Source organism: Copadichromis virginalis, linkage group LG12 (assembly GCF_057382275.1).
Source record: "Copadichromis virginalis isolate Kocher_CV1m ecotype Utaka linkage group LG12, C_Virginalis_male_GT1.1, whole genome shotgun sequence".
NCBI lineage: Eukaryota > Metazoa > Chordata > Actinopteri > Cichliformes > Cichlidae > Copadichromis > Copadichromis virginalis.
In genome coordinates this window covers 21,708,175-21,725,298 of record NC_140629.1, presented here as the reverse complement: position 1 = coordinate 21,725,298, position 17,124 = coordinate 21,708,175, and the positions used below count along the sequence as shown (strand labels likewise).

General features: G+C 40.8%; 1 protein-coding gene across 1 annotated transcript; it reads left to right on the top strand.

The window, feature by feature from the left end:
• Positions 1 to 508: 508 nt before the first annotated feature.
• Positions 509 to 17,120, top strand: git2a (G protein-coupled receptor kinase interacting ArfGAP 2a). Its single transcript, XM_085475361.1, has 22 exons — positions 509 to 742; positions 860 to 941; positions 3,692 to 3,825; positions 4,183 to 4,295; positions 4,443 to 4,548; positions 4,678 to 4,764; positions 4,881 to 5,011; positions 5,102 to 5,196; positions 5,696 to 5,741; positions 6,148 to 6,199; positions 6,287 to 6,359; positions 6,488 to 6,585; positions 6,718 to 6,829; positions 6,934 to 7,076; positions 7,169 to 7,318; positions 10,080 to 10,328; positions 11,202 to 11,291; positions 12,594 to 12,676; positions 12,797 to 12,991; positions 14,894 to 15,025; positions 15,547 to 15,610; positions 15,754 to 17,120. Exons 2-22 carry the CDS (start codon positions 890 to 892, stop codon positions 15,964 to 15,966), a joined length of 2,418 nt encoding a protein of 805 aa, XP_085331487.1. The 5' UTR covers positions 509 to 742; positions 860 to 889; the 3' UTR covers positions 15,967 to 17,120.
• Positions 17,121 to 17,124: the final 4 nt, after the last annotated feature.

The following is a 17,124-nucleotide window of genomic DNA, read 5'->3' as shown; positions in this document are numbered from 1 at the left end:
CTTATTGTTTAAAACTTCACAAATCAATATTAATTAAAAACTCATCTGTCTCAGTTACGTTCGGTGCCTTTTTCTGCTCTACGCAGTCAAATTTTAATACATGATTTAATACACATGACTGTTTTCACGTCTTGTATCTGGGTTGGTCACTTGCCGTTTTTGTTTTTTTAATCTAAAATTGCATCAGTGTTAAAGATGTACAAAGCGCGATTTAAAAGGCTGTCGGTAGGTGAACATGTATGGAGATTAATTTAAGACATAAAAAATACTACAGTGTACTCCAAGGTGAGTAGATCAAACTCACCTCTTTTAGGGAAAATTAAAACCCTGATTTTAATTTGTCAGGTTGTGTACCGACAAAAACGAGCTCCACAAGTATTGTGTTGTATTCATATTTCATGTTTACCCGTAGATATAAAATTAGAGAATCGGAACAAATTTCAAGCAGGACTTATTCGTATTATTTTGAGAGGTTTATTTCCTGAGAGTCAAAACTATGGGCAAAGTAAACCACAATTATAGGTCACAGTCACAACTGCCTCTGGGATCGCGCTAGCGCTAAATGCTGCTGTCTAGAGGCAGAGGAGTAAACTACCAAGTGTGCACAGGCTAGTTAGCTAATCAGGTGGCTGCTCAGTCAGCTCACTTGCAGACGAGCGGCGTTGTAGCGGGAGGAAATGTTATCATGGTCATAACTCCAACTCTAGCAAAAAACGAAAAGGCTCGCAACGGTTAAAAGGAAGTAAGTACGATAGTTAGTTGTTGGATTGTTTTTAATTTGCTGGGTTTAGCTAACGCGGAAGGCATCTTAACGGAGTAATCAATGGTTAGCATAACGGACACAATTTCCTCTACTCAGTTTTAAAAGGCGTTTCTTCCCGAGTTGAGGATGTCTAAACGCCTGCGAAACACTGAGGTCTGCGCAGATTGCTGTGTCCCAGGTAAGTAAAACTCACACCATCTATGCAGTGTTTGTCTGTTAGCTGACATTTGGTGCTTAAGAAACACCCCAAATCCAAATAAATCCGATTAGCAACGCTGGCAACACTTTGGTTTCTCTTTACAGTAATTTAGGGTATCCAGTTTACCTAGTTAGTATTCATATCTAACGCCATAGCTCCCTTCATGAAAGGAGTTTTTAGGGTGCCGTTTGGTTTAATAACCAACCAAAACCCTATTATAATTATATGATATGTCCCTTTTATATGCCCGTTATAAAATTAACTTTCAACTGCTGGGATTAACTGTTTCTCATGAGTAAAGTGCAATAAAAAAGGGGGCATAACAGTGGTCTTCTGGCACGATGGAACTCAGCTGAACTAAAGGTGTTAATGAGTAATGACTGTATTGTATTTCCTACTGTATTCATAAAGATTTGATTATTTAAAAAAGTCGCTGCATCATTAACCCAAATCTGCAGTCCGTGTCATCTGTAACCAGTCACTTGTAATGTAATAGAGTAAAAAAAATAGTGCTATAACTACTTATATGGCATCAGGGTACACGAGCACTCTCTAACAGAGCTTTGTTTTTCGGGACCAATGGCACCAAGCTCTGAGAGCTGAGCATACAATTGTTGTATTGTGTCTGAGGCTGTACTTACAGAAGTTCCACTTGTATAGAAATGACGTGATGCTGTTCAGCAGGCACAGGAAGCAAAACAGGATGCTGAGTGAATTGACCGCATACTCAATGCAGGAGAGATTTTATTTTTCTTCTTCTTGTGGCGACATAATGCACTGTAAATTAAGCAAAGTCTAATAATAGAAAATACATCGGTTTGTTTTGCATCATTCAGCGGAACGCAAATATTAAGAAGCTCGTCTGTCATCATGTCACTCATGTCATTAGTTAACCCTGAGCTCTCCTCAGCAGCTGCCCTGGATTGCCCCACTTTATGGCTGCTACCAGTTGTTGGGTGTGAATATTTTTAGCGTTTCAAGATGTGGTATTAAATTTAGCAGCACGTGCTGAGGAGAGCACTGAGACTCGGGAGGTCCTGAGGGACAGTTGTTAGAAAGAGATTCTGAAAACTCTGGGACCAGGAGCCACAATCTGTCCAGCGACCTCCTGCATCTGTTGCTCTTGCACTGCAGCTGCTGTTGGGATTTTTACAGCGCCTGTCCCGTCACTCTATCTGCTTGAAACTCAGTGGGCTTTAGTGTTGTATCATTTTACAGTGTTTCTAGTCTTGATGTTTGCTGTCAAGAAGAGTCTGTGCACAGATGGAAGACAACTCTGTGACTTTTGCACTGCATGAACCGTGCAAAATAGGCCAAGGTTAAGTAAACACATTTATTTTGGTCACAGAGTCATAGTACACTTTTAATTCATAGGGCAAAAAACACCACGCATTAGGTTAATATTGCAGCTCAGTTCTAAGATTATTAGTTCTTCAGGTATTTTCTTTATAGTGCTTTGAAAGAGGAAGCTGCTCTGTTAGTCTTCACTTCCTTTTTACGCAACCCATAGCTTCACCTAAATCTGCAGTCAGAAAGGCGATACATGACTATGAATGTGACCTTTTTCACAGCCTGTTTTGAGTTTGGCTTTTTCTTTTCTTTCTTTCTTGGATTGTGTTTTTCTTCATTAGATCTTAAAGCATCCACTCAGCATCTTGTGATATTATTATGTTTAATTATATAACATATAATACATTGTGATCTAGTGTCCAGAAATTTAATGAAAACGCCAACACCAACATTTTGTTAATCCCATGTGTTGAAAGCCAATGAAGATTTTTTAAAAAAATAAAATATATGAAATAACTATTTTGAAAAGCCTCAGCTATTTCTTCCAGCAGGACACTAGTTTTCAGCGAATGCCACTTGAGCAGGATTAAACAGCATATTTTTCAGGGACCTTTCTCAGCTATAGATAACTATATGTTTGTTTTCTCAGAGCGGGTCTGGGGACAGCTTTGTGCTAAGGGGTCCTCAAAATAATATGCTTTAACTCATAAAATCATGCCATAGCAATCAAAAACTAAATACCTTATACATATGGGGACTATTTACGCTATCAAAACAATCAGATTCTGTCGATTATTTCATTCTGTGGGATCTTTGGCCCAACTGAAATTCTTATGTTGTCTCGAAACTCCGATATTATCCCTTTCTGTCATGAAATCACAACTCTTTTTAGGGTGCTAGGAACCTAAAAGATAGTTGTCTTAAGCCCAATCCAGCTAAATCTGTCAGAATTATGAAGGATCCATGTAAAACGGTTACTTCTGTGCCTCTAAACATTTGAGAGCTCATTTTTGTAGGTGCGTAATGGTGTGTGTGAAGTACTGATATCACTGTGGCTTGGCTATAATTTTCAAGAGTCCTATGGCACAGAAGAATAAACTGTATTAAACTTTGGGTAAATTAGCAGTACTTGTGAGTAAGAACTATCAAATGATGTTTTTTCCTTGGACAAAAAAGCAAAATATCATAATTATTACCAAGTAAGCACCTGCCTGTAGTGGTCATCTTACAACAGCGGTAACAGGAGACTCTTTGGGTCCAGCTTGTTGTCAAAAGAGAAGCACTGAGTTGATTTGAATATGATAAAAAGAGAAAGAAAGATTAACTTCCTCGGCTTGATCAAAGTAAAACCAGTGAACTGCTCGAACTCCAAGATTATACTCTAAGTGCACAATTTATCTATCATAATTGTGACCTGGTTGTTTTCTGTTCTCGCTCAGAACCTCGCTGGGCCTCGGTGAACAGAGGCGTGTTGATCTGCGACGAGTGCTGCAGTGTACATCGGAGCCTGGGCAGACACAGCTCCCAAGTGCGCCACCTGACGCACACGCCATGGCCCCCTACGCAGCTGCAGGTAAATAATCCTCAACAGAAATATTTTGATCATTCAGCTGTTGCATGCATATTTATTCTGTTGGCTGTGAACTTGTCTTACTTGTAGTTTCTGTGCTTAGATGCTGAACTAAAGCCATTAGAACATGTTATACTTGGGTTTGGGTTAGTATTACTTCAGTTTTAAATTCAGTAGAGCTGTATGACATCAAGTGCAGCAGATCCCCTGAGGTGTATTGATTTTTGTCCAAATATAGCAAGTGCAGCACAGGAAGGGGATTTATTTATTTATTTATTTATTTATTTTCCCCTCACCATTTGAAGGTCTAAATCAATATGACAAATTATACACGATGCTTTCCTTTTTAATCTAACCTAGATGGTTCAGACATTATACAACAACGGTGCGAATTCAATTTGGGAGCACTCCCTTCTGGACCCTGCGTCTGTGACGAGTGGAAAACGCAAGGCCAACCCTCAGGACAAACTCCAGTGAGTCATAAATGTTTGGAAATGATTATGGAGTACTTTTTTGTTTTTTAATTAAAAAATGACAATGGACTCTCTTGCTGCTTTCTCATTCATAGTCTCTCAATGTCTTTTGTGTGTGTGTGTGTGTGTTTCATGGCATCCCAAAAGTCCAAACAAATCAGAGTTTATAAGAGCCAAATATCAAATGCTGGTGTTTGTCCATCGCATACCTTGCCGAGAGGATGACAGCTCAACAGCCAAGGATTTAAGCAAGGTGAGGAGAAATGGTTGGGTGCAGTGATCCACCAGGGAAAGAAAGGAAGCATGTTTTTGAACAGAGCTCTATTGTTGTGCTTTTTAAAGTCACAGTTAAATTTTTTTATTTCCTTTTTTTTTCCCCCAGCAACTTCACTCAAGCGTACGCACTGGTAATCTGGAGACTTGTTTGAGGCTGCTGACACTCGGAGCTCAAGCAAATTTCTTTCATCCTGTAAGACCTTCTGTATTTAAAAGTATCATTTCCGTGTTTTTGCATGTGTTTTTTTTTTTCTGTCAAATTCTGGCTCATGTTCTGGCTTTTGTTATGTTGATCATTGTCTTGGGCAGGAAAAGGGAAGCACTCCTTTGCATGTAGCTGCAAAGGCTGGGCAAGTATCTCAGGTTGAACTGTTGACCGTTTATGGGGCAGATCCTGGTGCTCCAGACAGCAGAGGCAAAACTCCCATTGACTGTGCAAGGCAAGCCTACGTGTTTATTATGTAAAATAATTATTTATATATAAGACAAAATATTAAGCTTAATTTGACTTTTTAAATATGGTTTTGTAGAGAAGCTGGCCACAACGACCTGGCAGACAGGCTGGTGGAAATTCAGTATGAACTAACCGATCGACTGGCATTTTACTTGTGTGGACGAAAACCAGGTAAGCGGAGATGTGTCATTTAAAATAAATTTTTTTTAAAAAGCTGAAAAAGCAGCATTTGCTGCTGCTGGGTGAGCAGTAATGTGCAAGAACTCTTGATGTTTTTGTAAAAATAAAATAGTATTTTTGCACCAACAAAGTGATTCTAAGAGCTTCTGGCTGAAAGCTTGGCATATCCGAGCATGCTGTGCAGTGTGGACTTAATAATTTTGAGAAAACTGGACTAGTGGAGGGCAAAAGAAGAAGTGGGAGACCTAAAAACAGCAGACGAACAGTATCTAAAAGTCATATCCTCAAGAAATGTGAAACAATCCAGCACAGACCGGGACTTTTGCACAGTGCTGTAGGTGTTTTAGTGATGTGGCTCTACAGCTGATCAAATTTGCTTATGAGCTAAATACAGATTTTAAATGGTGATTAACAGAAAGTGAATACAGTTCCTGTAATTGCCCCGAAGGATTTTGGCACTTATCCAGAACTTTCGCGTTGTTCCTTTCAGATCATAAAAGCGGCCAGCACTTCATCGTTCCACAAATGGCCGACAGGTAAGAAAGCAGAAGCTGTACGTCAGTATGATGCATGTCTACCAATTAACATGCGCCTGAGTGAATGAGTTTAAGTTGAACTGAGCCAGCAGAGTGAATGCAGTGAGGCATTTAGTGATGGTTGTTTTAGTTGTGAGTCTTGTTCTGTCATGAAGTTAAGCTTGCTGCAGTCTTTTAAACAGAGTGAGGGAAGTTTTCATTATTAGCTCTAATTTCAAAGCAGAAAAAGAGCAGAAAAATACTTTTGCACGTCAAATGACACATGCGATCTGTTTTAACTGCTTTCATTTATTGGGATCAGGAACATGTAAGTATTACTGAAAATAAACTGCATTATAGTAGCAATAGACCTACAGACCTACGAATTTATTAAGCAATGTTCACAAACACAATTTTCTGTTTGCAGCAGTGCAGATTTATCGGAACTTGCAAAGGCAGCGAAAAAGAAACTGCAGTCTGTAAGTGTTTTCACTGTGTTTCATTTTAAATATTCTCCCCTGAAGTTTGCTCAGGTGTGATTTTTCTTTCTTTTCTATTTAATGTAGCTCAGTAATCATTTATTTGAGGAGCTGGCCATGGACGTGTATGATGAAGTGGACAGGCGAGAGACTGATGCAGGTAGAGTTTTACCCCTTACCAGAGGACTCAAATGCATCTATAGTGGTATTCACACGCACTCTTCAACACCTCCACTAGCATTGCAGCTGTACTCGTGCCTTAAACAGCACTCTGCTCATTCTCTGCAGTGTGGTTGGCAACACAGAATCACAGCACGCTGGTCACAGAGACAACTGTGGTTCCTTTCCTTCCTGTGAATCCGGAGTATTCATCTACACGAAACCAGGCAAGTCAGCTGTGCAGAACACCCCTGCAAACGTGGTTGTGTTGGTTTTCTCTCTGTTGTTACCTTAAAGGTTGTGCATTGTTTGTGTAATTTCTTTGTGTTTTTTTTTCTTTCTTTCTGTGTGTTATTTAGGGGCGGCAAAAGCTTGCAAGATTTAATGCACATGAATTTGCAACTTTGGTCATTGACATATTAAGTGAAGCAAAGCGCAGACAGCAAGGGAATCCGATAGTCAGTCCCAAAGGTCGGTGTCTTCTTGTTACTTTCTTCAAAAATCCCCCCGACACCCGAGTCTCATGAAGATACAGAGTAACAAAACAAGTTTTTTTTTTTTCTTGTTTGTCCTAGACAACGTTGAACTTATCATGAAGAACGTGGCCGTCAGACACTGTAGTGATAGCCAGGACAATGACCAGCCTGACTATGATAGTGTGGCATCTGATGAGGATACAGATCAAGAGCTCCCATCAAGCAAAGGAGACAGGACCAAGGTACCCAGACAGTATTTTCACAAACTAAAACCCTGAATGAAATCTCTTTTGCATCATTCACCTCTTTGTTTTGTTTGGCATGTCTTTTACAGAGCCTGGACTCGGACCTCTCAGACGGACCCATCACTATGCAAGAATACCTGGAGGTGAAAACCGCCCTCTCTGCCTCTGAAGCAAAAATCCAGCAACTCATGAAAGCAAACAACAGTCTGAGCGATGAGCTGAGGCTCATGCAGAAAAAGGTACCCACCGCGCTCCACCCGTAAGATCACTAACATCGAGGGCCGGACTAGAAGGGGCGGGGGCACAGCGGTCAGCAGAGCACTTCTCCTGCACAGTGCGAACGCTCTCTGGTGTGGAGGCCCAGCCTGTGTTTAGTAATCACGGCCGAACCACCTGAATAGGAATGCTCTGTGGTACGATAAGGCTGCTGTGACACCCTGCTGGTCCACCCTCTGTTATGGCCAGCATGTTCAATTTTCAGAGTCTGAATGTAAACCAGAGATTTCTGTTTTGTTTTTTTTTCCTTTTTGTGTGTGTGTGTGTTTTGGTTTAACACCAAGGTCACTTTTCCCACCTAATTTATAAATTAAAGTTAAAGCCGGTCTAATGTTACTAACAAGCATGTTTGAAGAAAAAGCATGATATAATTGATGATGGTGTTTTTTTTGTTTTTGTTTTGTTTTGTTTTGTTTTTAATCCCTTTGATAACACACAGTGACTAACTGAAATTGTATGTGTGTGCCTTGCTTTGTCATATATACTGTGTTTACTGCAATGAATGTTTTTGGATGATTTCCAGCTGTTTGGGGGAACATACTTTAGCACATGTGGACTTTTTGTTTGGCTATTTTTCACAGAACACCTCACCTTATACTGTTAAACTCAACTGATGATTTAATGGGAGACATTTGAGATTTATACAGTTTTAGCTTGCTAAAACTAAACCAAATTGGAAGTTATTAAGTTACTATTTACTTATTTGGTAAAGTAAACCTGGTATAAAGTTTACCCAGGGTAAAGTAACAGTGATGTTACAATGTTGTCGTTTTACTTTTAGAGCTGATGAAGAGCATCTAGAGCATTCACGTAGCTGCACTCAGTCTGCTGTTGTTTCTCCCCCTGCAGTAAACTGTAGCACACAGCATCATTTAGATAAAGATGTAGTGGAGAAAACGTGCAGCACTGTGGCTTTTCTTGGCTTACTGTGGTTGTACCTTGTAGTTTCAAAAGTACAAATGTTTCTTATTTTGTTAGCTTTTTATATTTAAATATCAGTTCATGATCACATAAGCACAATCTTTAGCTTTATCGCTATTAATCTTCATCACAGTTTTAAAGTAGTTGTAGTATTTAAGGCCAGTGTATTCTTGATCAAATGTTGATGTTTAGAGCATCCCTGAATCCCTTTATAATTCCTGAGTCAGTCTGTTAGTGCTGTAAACCTGGAAGAAGAACCGTGGAAAGCTTTGGATTTCTGCATTGGTTAAGCTATAAAATGTGGTCCGATAATGATCTCAGTCACAGGTATAGACCAACACAATGACTCTCCACAAATGCAACAAAAATACACAAACTGTTGTATTTTTCGTTGACACCGAGTTAGCACTTACTTCAGGTTTGGGGGGGAATAAGTGAACTCTTTAATGTTATTGAACTTCCTTTACCAACCATAGTTTCTAGCGGGTGTTTCCTGTAGCTTCTTATGAGATTTGCACAACATTGAGGAATTTTGGACAGTTTCTTCGGAAGTTCATCAGGATTTCTGGAAGAACAGCCTGCATTGGGCTGTGCTACAACATCTTATCTGGGTTAAGTCAGATTCTCACGTGATCTTTGAAAAAGGTGGGGAAACAGGGTAAAGGTTTCTGAGACAACTTCACCCAAGGTGCAAGAAGAAGAGCAAACATCTGAAAAGGTTGAAGCTTTTTCAAAAACTTGAAAAACCTTGTCCTCTTTTTCAATTAGTCTGTCTCCATTGCCTTGTTAAGTCATTCAACCTCAGCCTCCAGACCCTCAGGCAGCAAAGCATTCCCAAACCATGATGCTCTCTTCACCATACTTTTTCTGTTTAATTTAAGCCAAATTGTTTTTTCATCCATGCTTTAGTAGTATTTTCCAGCTTTGTCCACCTCTAGTCCTCCTAAACCTCTATAGTCCTCCTAGATATTGTTCATAGACTGACTTGGATCACGTGACTTAAAGTACTTCTGGAGAAATCTGTGTCATAGAGGTTCACTTACTTTTTCCTGCTTATACTGGGAGGGAGTGTTTTTTTTTGTTTTGTTTTTTTTTGGTTTCGTCAGATTGTGTTGGTCTATAATTGTAACTTGGGTGAAGATCAGACCATGTTTATTAGTTTTTCATGCAGCAATCATGATTATTCCAAAGTGTTCACAAACCTTTCCTTGCAGCTGAATCTTTGACTTGAACTGCACCTGTGTTTCTTACCTGTACAATGATCTTTTGCTTGCTTATCTTGAGCTTTGCACTGATAGGCAAAAAGAATCCACCCAAACCAAAATTCATGTTATTCCTTTGATGCTGTTTCAGACGAGACCTTGAATTTGAATTTCCCTGCACTATAGATACTTAACTACTGGATACTGTCGTCAAGTAAACAGAATCTAAAGCTGTTTGAATATGAATGGCAATGGTTAGTAATGATTAGTGAAGGGTACTCAGCAAGACACTTTTCTATAGGAGGGGTGTTGTGATGAAAATCTATCAGAGCTTTGAGCGAGCATTCTCTCCATAGCTATGGACTTTTTTTTTTTATAATTCATTCATAGTTGTGAAAACAGCTTCAGGTTTTGTATATTGGTGACGTGCCAGAAAAGAACATGTTTCAAACTCTGTATCTGGAAAGACTGGTGGTTTCTGCCAAATTATAACCTTGGCAGTAGGAGCGGCAACAATCTATCAAAATTTAAATAGATAGCAATCTAGAGAAACAGTGGCATTAAAGCGCCCCTCTTAGTGTATTACTGACATCTCTTCCAGCTGCAATCTCTGCAAAGCGAGAACACCTCTCTCAGGCGGCAGGTCACTACCAATATCTATCAGATCCCCAGCGGTACAGACTACCCTGACCCCTCCAGTCCCTCTGCCCTGAAACGCCGGCAGTCTGCACGGGCCAGTCGGCCCATGTCTATGTATGAGACCGGCTCAGGCCTGAAGCCCTATCTCCCTAAAGGGGAAACTCCCTACTCAGAGGAGGGAATCCCCACCCTTCAATCCTTCCCAACTCATGTAAGTAAGACCTGTTCCCTGCTCTCCTTTGCCATTTCCACTCAGTGACTGTCCCTCATGTCTTCATCCTGTCTGCAGACATTTTCCCCTGCCTGTGTTTGTGTCTCTCCTTACTCGTTTTCCACTACGCACGTTTTATTTTGTTTTGTTTTGGGTTTTTTTTTTTTTTAATTTTTGGCTTCTTCAAAGACTGACTCATTAAAAACCACAATGCGATGCAATGTTAGATAGAGCCAGAGCAATCGCAATATGTGTCCAGTTTAATAACACACACATCTGCAAACATCTGTTGTTAATGGGAGTGCTGCCTTTTTAATTTTTTTGCTAGACAAGACTTAGTTGTACACGCAGAAACATGCTGTCATGGTTTGTGTTGGTTTGTACTGTGTTTTTTATGTTGATAAAGTATTAAACTGCCATACAAATACTCTGTGTTTTTGTAATGCACCATACATTTACACACTCACTTTAACTGTCCATCTGCTCTGTTTGGTTTTAATCCAAGCCTGTGACTTATAGTTTCTGATATTTTTTTCCCTTTATCAGCTCGTTTCCAGGCTATTCAGTGATATTTTTTTTTAAAGCACTGTACACCGAAAGGAAACAGTGGAGCTCAGGGAATAAAAATAGGAGGATTAAGCTCCATTGCATTGTCTTTGTACTATTGATTTATCCTAAGCTAAGAAAGACTTTTATTATTTTGAATTCAGTGCTCACGGTCTTTGCACAGCTTTGCATCGACTCCAGTCCATACACAGTATTTTTTTAATATCCATTCAGCTTTTTTGTAAGTCCGTATAAACAGGTCTTTTCATTTTAAGAAATCTGTGTGTGTGTGTCTGTGTTACATTATGATTTGAACCCTGTCTTTAGACGGAAAGGGGCGCTTTTGTGACCACCTCTTCATCCCTTCCCTCATTTCCATCCACCTTGTGTTGGTCGAAGGACGACAGTGCTCAAAAGGTTAAGTACATCCTAACTCGGTCTGCGTCTCGCGGGACGCCGCAAATCTCCTCGGAGCCCAATTCTACCCGTTCATCCTCTGTTCTCCTGCTCTTTATCTGCCCTGCATGAGCCATCCTTCCATCGGCTGTCCTCACCGCCAGATACCTGCCTTCATCAGCATCATCCTCATTGTCCTACTAAACAAATGGAATTTGTGGGGTTTTGTAAAGGCAAAACCTCTGCGTCACTGCTGAGCATTGAGCAGAAATCTGTGCTTGTCATGCAGCGCTGCTTTTTTTGTGTTCTAGAAACTGGTATATGAGATGATATTAAAGTATTTTAGCAATCTATGTGAAGACAAAGGAAAGAAATTGCACATTATATATTGTTTTAGTTGGACTTTTTTTTCATTTGAAATACTCTAAGAATAAGACAAAGTTTCCTTCTGCCCTGTTTCTTACAAAATCTTAGCTACTTTGCTTTTACTTCTCTGACAACCAAACAGTGGAAATCTGTGAGTGGTTTGCAGTGTGAAGCGATTGATCATCTGCTAAGAGGACAATTTATGTAAGCATGAGATAATCCCACAATGTGCTGCATTTAGTATTGCATGCACAGAGAGGATTTTGCTCAGACTCTTGAACGCAGACTGTCAGAGTATGAACATGTTGTGTAGTACAGTGAACTTCCTGTTTTTTTAGATGTAGCGTTGAGTGTGAATTTGCATAAAGTTAAGTCACGCTATCAGATCACAGCAAACCCTATATGGTATGAAGATAGCGTGCCTATGTTGTGTGGCATGCACCACTGAGCTCTGACTTCACATATGCAAGTGTGGGCCCTCTGGGGTTTACTTGTCTTTATTTTAGAGGAGAAAAGCTTGTGCCGCACTTGTAAAGTAACGTTTTAGGGTTTGTTGCTTTCTGTGTGGCTGTTTTCAAATGTCACATGTAAATCCAGCCTTGCTTTGGCATTTCAAGAGGTTTCATAAGGTATTAGGAAAGGCAACAAGTGTCATACTAATGCAAATAAATGATATGATCTCAGCATAATCTGCTCTACTAATGTGAAATCTTTAAACTGTAGATGTGCTTTTGCTTTACAGCTTTACTGGCTTGTTTGATTCAGTCCTCTGCATCACCTTTACTTGTTTATACTCCACTTTGATGTGGCTGTGCAGTTTCTTGTTGGCACAGCACACAGATGAGTCTTATGTTTTTGCTTTTTAGATGAAGAAAATGTATTTTCACCACAGTTGCTGCTGGGTTTTGCCGTGAGTAATACTGGATCTCTCTCATATTGTTCTTTCTTCCCTCCCAGGCTTCAAAATTGGAGAAGCAAAGCAGCATGCCAGAAAGTGACTATGACAACACGTTCAATGACTCGGAGATGGATGACTCGGGGTAAGAAAATCACCCAGAAGTCAGTGAGGCAAAGTGGTCTTCATGTACAGTTCAATAGGAAAAAACAGGTTTTTGCAGGGGGCTTGATTTGTTGTTTGGGTTTTTTTTTCACCCACTTAGCAGGTTCTGCAGGAGAGGGAGGCTGAGGAGCAGTGGCTGGCTGGGGGAGGGTAGCTCTATCCCTGAACTTGATGATTTGGAGATGGACTCTGACCCCACGCTTCCCAGCACAGAGGACGTCATCCGCAAGACCGAACAGATCACCAAGAATATCCAGGAGTTGCTGCGAGCTGCTCAGGAGAACAAACATGACAGGTCAGAATGAGATGAAAGGTTTTTGGGTTTTTTTATGAGTTCTGCAACTGATTTATATATATATATATATACAGTGGGGCAAAAAAGTATTTAGTCAGCCACCGATTGTGCAAGTTCCCCCACTTAAAATGATGACAGAGGTCAGTAATTTGCACCAGAGGTACACTTCAACTGTGAGAGACAGAATGTGAAAAGAAAATCCATGAATCCACATGGTAGGATTTGTAAAGAATTTATTCGTAAATCAGGGTGGAAAATAAGTATTTGGTCAATAACAAAAATACAACTCAATACTTTGTAACATAACCTTTGTTGGCAATAACAGAGGTCAAACGTTTACTATAGGTCTTTACCAGGTTTGCACACACAGTAGCTGGTATTTTGGCCCATTCCTCCATGCAGATCTTCTCGAGAGCAGTGATGTTTTGGGGCTGTCACCGAGCAACACGGACTTTCAACTCCCGCCACAGATTTTCTATGGGGTTGAGGTCTGGAGACTGGCTAGGCCACTCCAGGACTTTCAAATGCTTCTTACGGAGCCACTCCTTTGTTGCCTGGGCGGTGTGTTTTGGATCATTGTCATGTTGGAAGACCCAGCCTCGTTTCATCTTCAAAGTTCTCACTGATGGAAGGAGGTTTTGGCTCAAAATCTCACGATACATGGCCCCATTCATTCTGTCCTTAACACGGATCAGTCGTCCTGTCCCCTTGGCAGAAAAACAGCCCCATAGCATGATGTTTCCACCCCCATGCTTCACAGTAGGTATGGTGTTCTTGGGATGCAACTCAGTATTCTTCTTCCTCCAAACACGACGAGTTGAGTTTATACCAAAAAGTTCTACTTTGGTTTCATCTGACCACATGACATTCTCCCAATCCTCTGCTGTATCATCCATGTGCTCTCTGGCAAACTTCAGACGGGCCTGGACATGCACTGGCTTCAGCAGCGGAACACGTCTGGCACTGCGGGATTTGATTCCCTGCCGTTGTAGTGTGTTACTGATGGTGACCTTTGTTACTTTGGTCCCAGCTCTCTGCAGGTCATTCACCAGGTCCCCCCGTGTGGTTCTGGGATCTTTGCTCACCGTTCTCATGATCATTTTGACCCCACGGGATGAGATCTTGCGTGGAGCCCCAGATCGAGGGAGATTATCAGTGGTCTTGTATGTCTTCCATTTTCTGATGATTGCTCCCACAGTTGATTTTTTCACACCAAGCTGCTTGCCTATTGTAGATTCACTCTTCCCAGTCTGGTGCAGGTCTACAATACTTTTCCTGGTGTCCTTCGAAAGCTCTTTGGTCTTGGCCATGGCGGAGTTTGGAGTCTGACTGTTTGAGGCTGTGGACAGGTGTCTTTTATACAGATGATGAGTTCAAACAGGTGCCATTCATACAGGTAACGAGTGGGGGACAGAAAAGCTTCTTACAGAAGACGTTACAGGTCTGTGAGAGCCAGAGATTTTCCTTGTTTGAGGTGACCAAATACTTATTTTCCACCCTAATTTACAAATAAATTCTTTACAAATCCTACCATGTGGATTCATGGATTTTTTTTTTTCACATTCTGTCTCTCACAGTTGAAGTGTACCTCTGGTGCAAATTACTGACCTCTGTCATCATTTTAAGTGGGGGAACTTGCACAATCGGTGGCTGACTAAATACTTTTTTGCCCCACTGTATGTGTGTGTGTTTTTTTTAAACTTTCGTTTCCTTGCTCTCATTTTAAACCTCAAGTTCCTCCTACATTCATAGCTACTCTGTTATAATTAGTTCCATGTAAGCCCTGTCATTTCCCCCTTTTTTTTGTCCTGCTCTTGTCACTCTTCCTCCTCACTCTACTTCCTCTCTGCTCCGCTGTTATCATGTTGTTTTGGTGTCGCCACCAATCACTCCTGCCATCAGACCATGTGAGCGTGAAGGTGTGCGTCGGCTCAGGCACAGCCTGGGATGTTTCAGCACTCTGGTACCCTGGGCTGAGAAGGCCCCCTCTCCCCTTCAGCCGCTCAGCCTCCGGTCCCCCGACCCCACCTCCTGGTACTCTGGCTTCTGTCCCTGCCTCCCAGGCACAGTTTTATTTTCCTCTCCCTCAGACACTTTCTTCTTCTGGTCTGCCTCACCTGCTAACAAGCTGTCTCTTTTTCTGTCATATTGTGCTGCATGCTTGAGTATGCCGAGTTTCAAACATCAATTCATTTCATGTTTTATCTTCAAGCGCTGACTTTGCTTTAGTTAGGTAAAAAAGGTAAGGTGCATCTGTGCAGTGACTTATAGCTGACAGCATATTTGTTTTTGATCTTGACGTTTTTTACTGTAGAATTAAAGTGCTGTTTACTTACAAGGTTTAAAATGTCTTTTAAATGGCATGTTTTGTAGGTAATCTGTCGATGATGATGGTGCATGGTGTGTTCTGAAAACTAAATTGCACCTCCACTTTGTGAAGTAACCTGATTGCAGTGGTGATTAGCTAATTGATCATTCGTATCACTTTTATAACCATTGTATTTGTTACTTTCAGTTTACTTTCTGACTGTGACTTCAATCTTTTCACCTCACAGCTTCATACCCTGCTCAGAAAGAATACATGTGGCTGTAACAGAAATGGCTGCCCTATTTCCTAAGGTAAATAGATTTTTTCTTGCAAAGAATGGATCTGCTAATTGTTTGTTATTTGACACCTGGATGCACACTGCACCCCGTTTCTGAAGAGGCCTGTGAGCAGACTTTTTCTGTGTTTATTAAGATCATTTAATCTTCCTCTGCAGAAGCCGCGTTCAGAGACGGTGAGAGGCTCTCTGCGCTTGTTGACCTCCAGTGCGTGCAGGCTCCAGGGCGAGTGCCGGAAGGCGGTGCCTTCGGAGGGCTGCCCAGGACCGGACATGCAGCTGGTCACCCAGCAGGTCATCCAATGTGCTTATGACATTGCCAAGGCCGCCAAGCAGCTTGTCACCATCACCACAAAGGAAAATACCAACTAACAGCACTTACAGGGCTGCAAAGAAGTCAGCATCTCAGTTTTGTTTTTATACGCATTTATAGTTATTTTATTGTTTTTGTCTTTTGTATATGTGGTATATGCATGCCTTGTTTTTTAATTATTTATGAATAAGCATTGACAATATTTAAAGACAAAGTCTTGGTGTCAAGGGAAAAGTCAGAAACTTAGCCAGCTTTTGTAGAAGCACATTTTCTGATGGGGGGGGGGGGTGATATGACTTTCCAGCTAACATGCTGGGGAAATAGCTTGTTCTGTCTTTGATAATTAGAATTACAAAATATCATTAAAGAGTTAATGCCTTGCATTAGGACAAAGAGCACAGTAAATCGATATGATACTGGTCAGTGTTATCAAACCAAAGCCATGCATGGATGCTGAAAAACCATAAATGAGCCATGAAATCGTTATCATTGGATGCTATTACAAACACTCTTGTAGCAAAAGGAGCTTCCTCTAATATATTGCACTGTTTAAGCATCACTACACTGTAAAGTTTTAATATGAAAAAAGGAAGAAAAAACGAGCGTACGGTTTTGTTAGCTTCCATAAGTTGAAGACTTTACGCACATTTCAGTTTCAGCGCAATGCTGATAATGTTTGTTACACTGAGGGGAAAAAAAAGTTATTAATATGACCTGCTCCCTGCCCAAGTGTAATCCAGTCTGCAGTGCACTTACTGCAGCTATTTATGTGTGCCCATTTGTCAAGTCAATAAATGCAAGAAACACTTGTTCAGGGGCCAAGTTATCATCTTCACCAGCACCGAGATGTTGTTGCATCAAGTTAGGATTATTTGGTGTGTTTCTAATAGGCTACCCATTGCACTGTACACTACAGCCACTCTTGGTGTTAATATTTAGTGCTAGTAACCATACTGTATGTATGTCCATGTGTATTGTGCTCCGTTCTGTTGCTACTAGTTTTGTGTGTAATGTGCAACATATGGGATCCTGTAATACTGTGCTAGCCAATGTTCATCATCGCCAGGTGTTGCAGATTTCATTTTCCTTCTGAAATCTGTTCTAAGTAACGTCCATCTCTGTGCTTGCATGGAGTGCAGGGATGCGTGATGCAGCAGAAGGTGCATTTTGGGGAAATAATTATTTTCTAAATAAACTTAATTTATAACTATAACTGG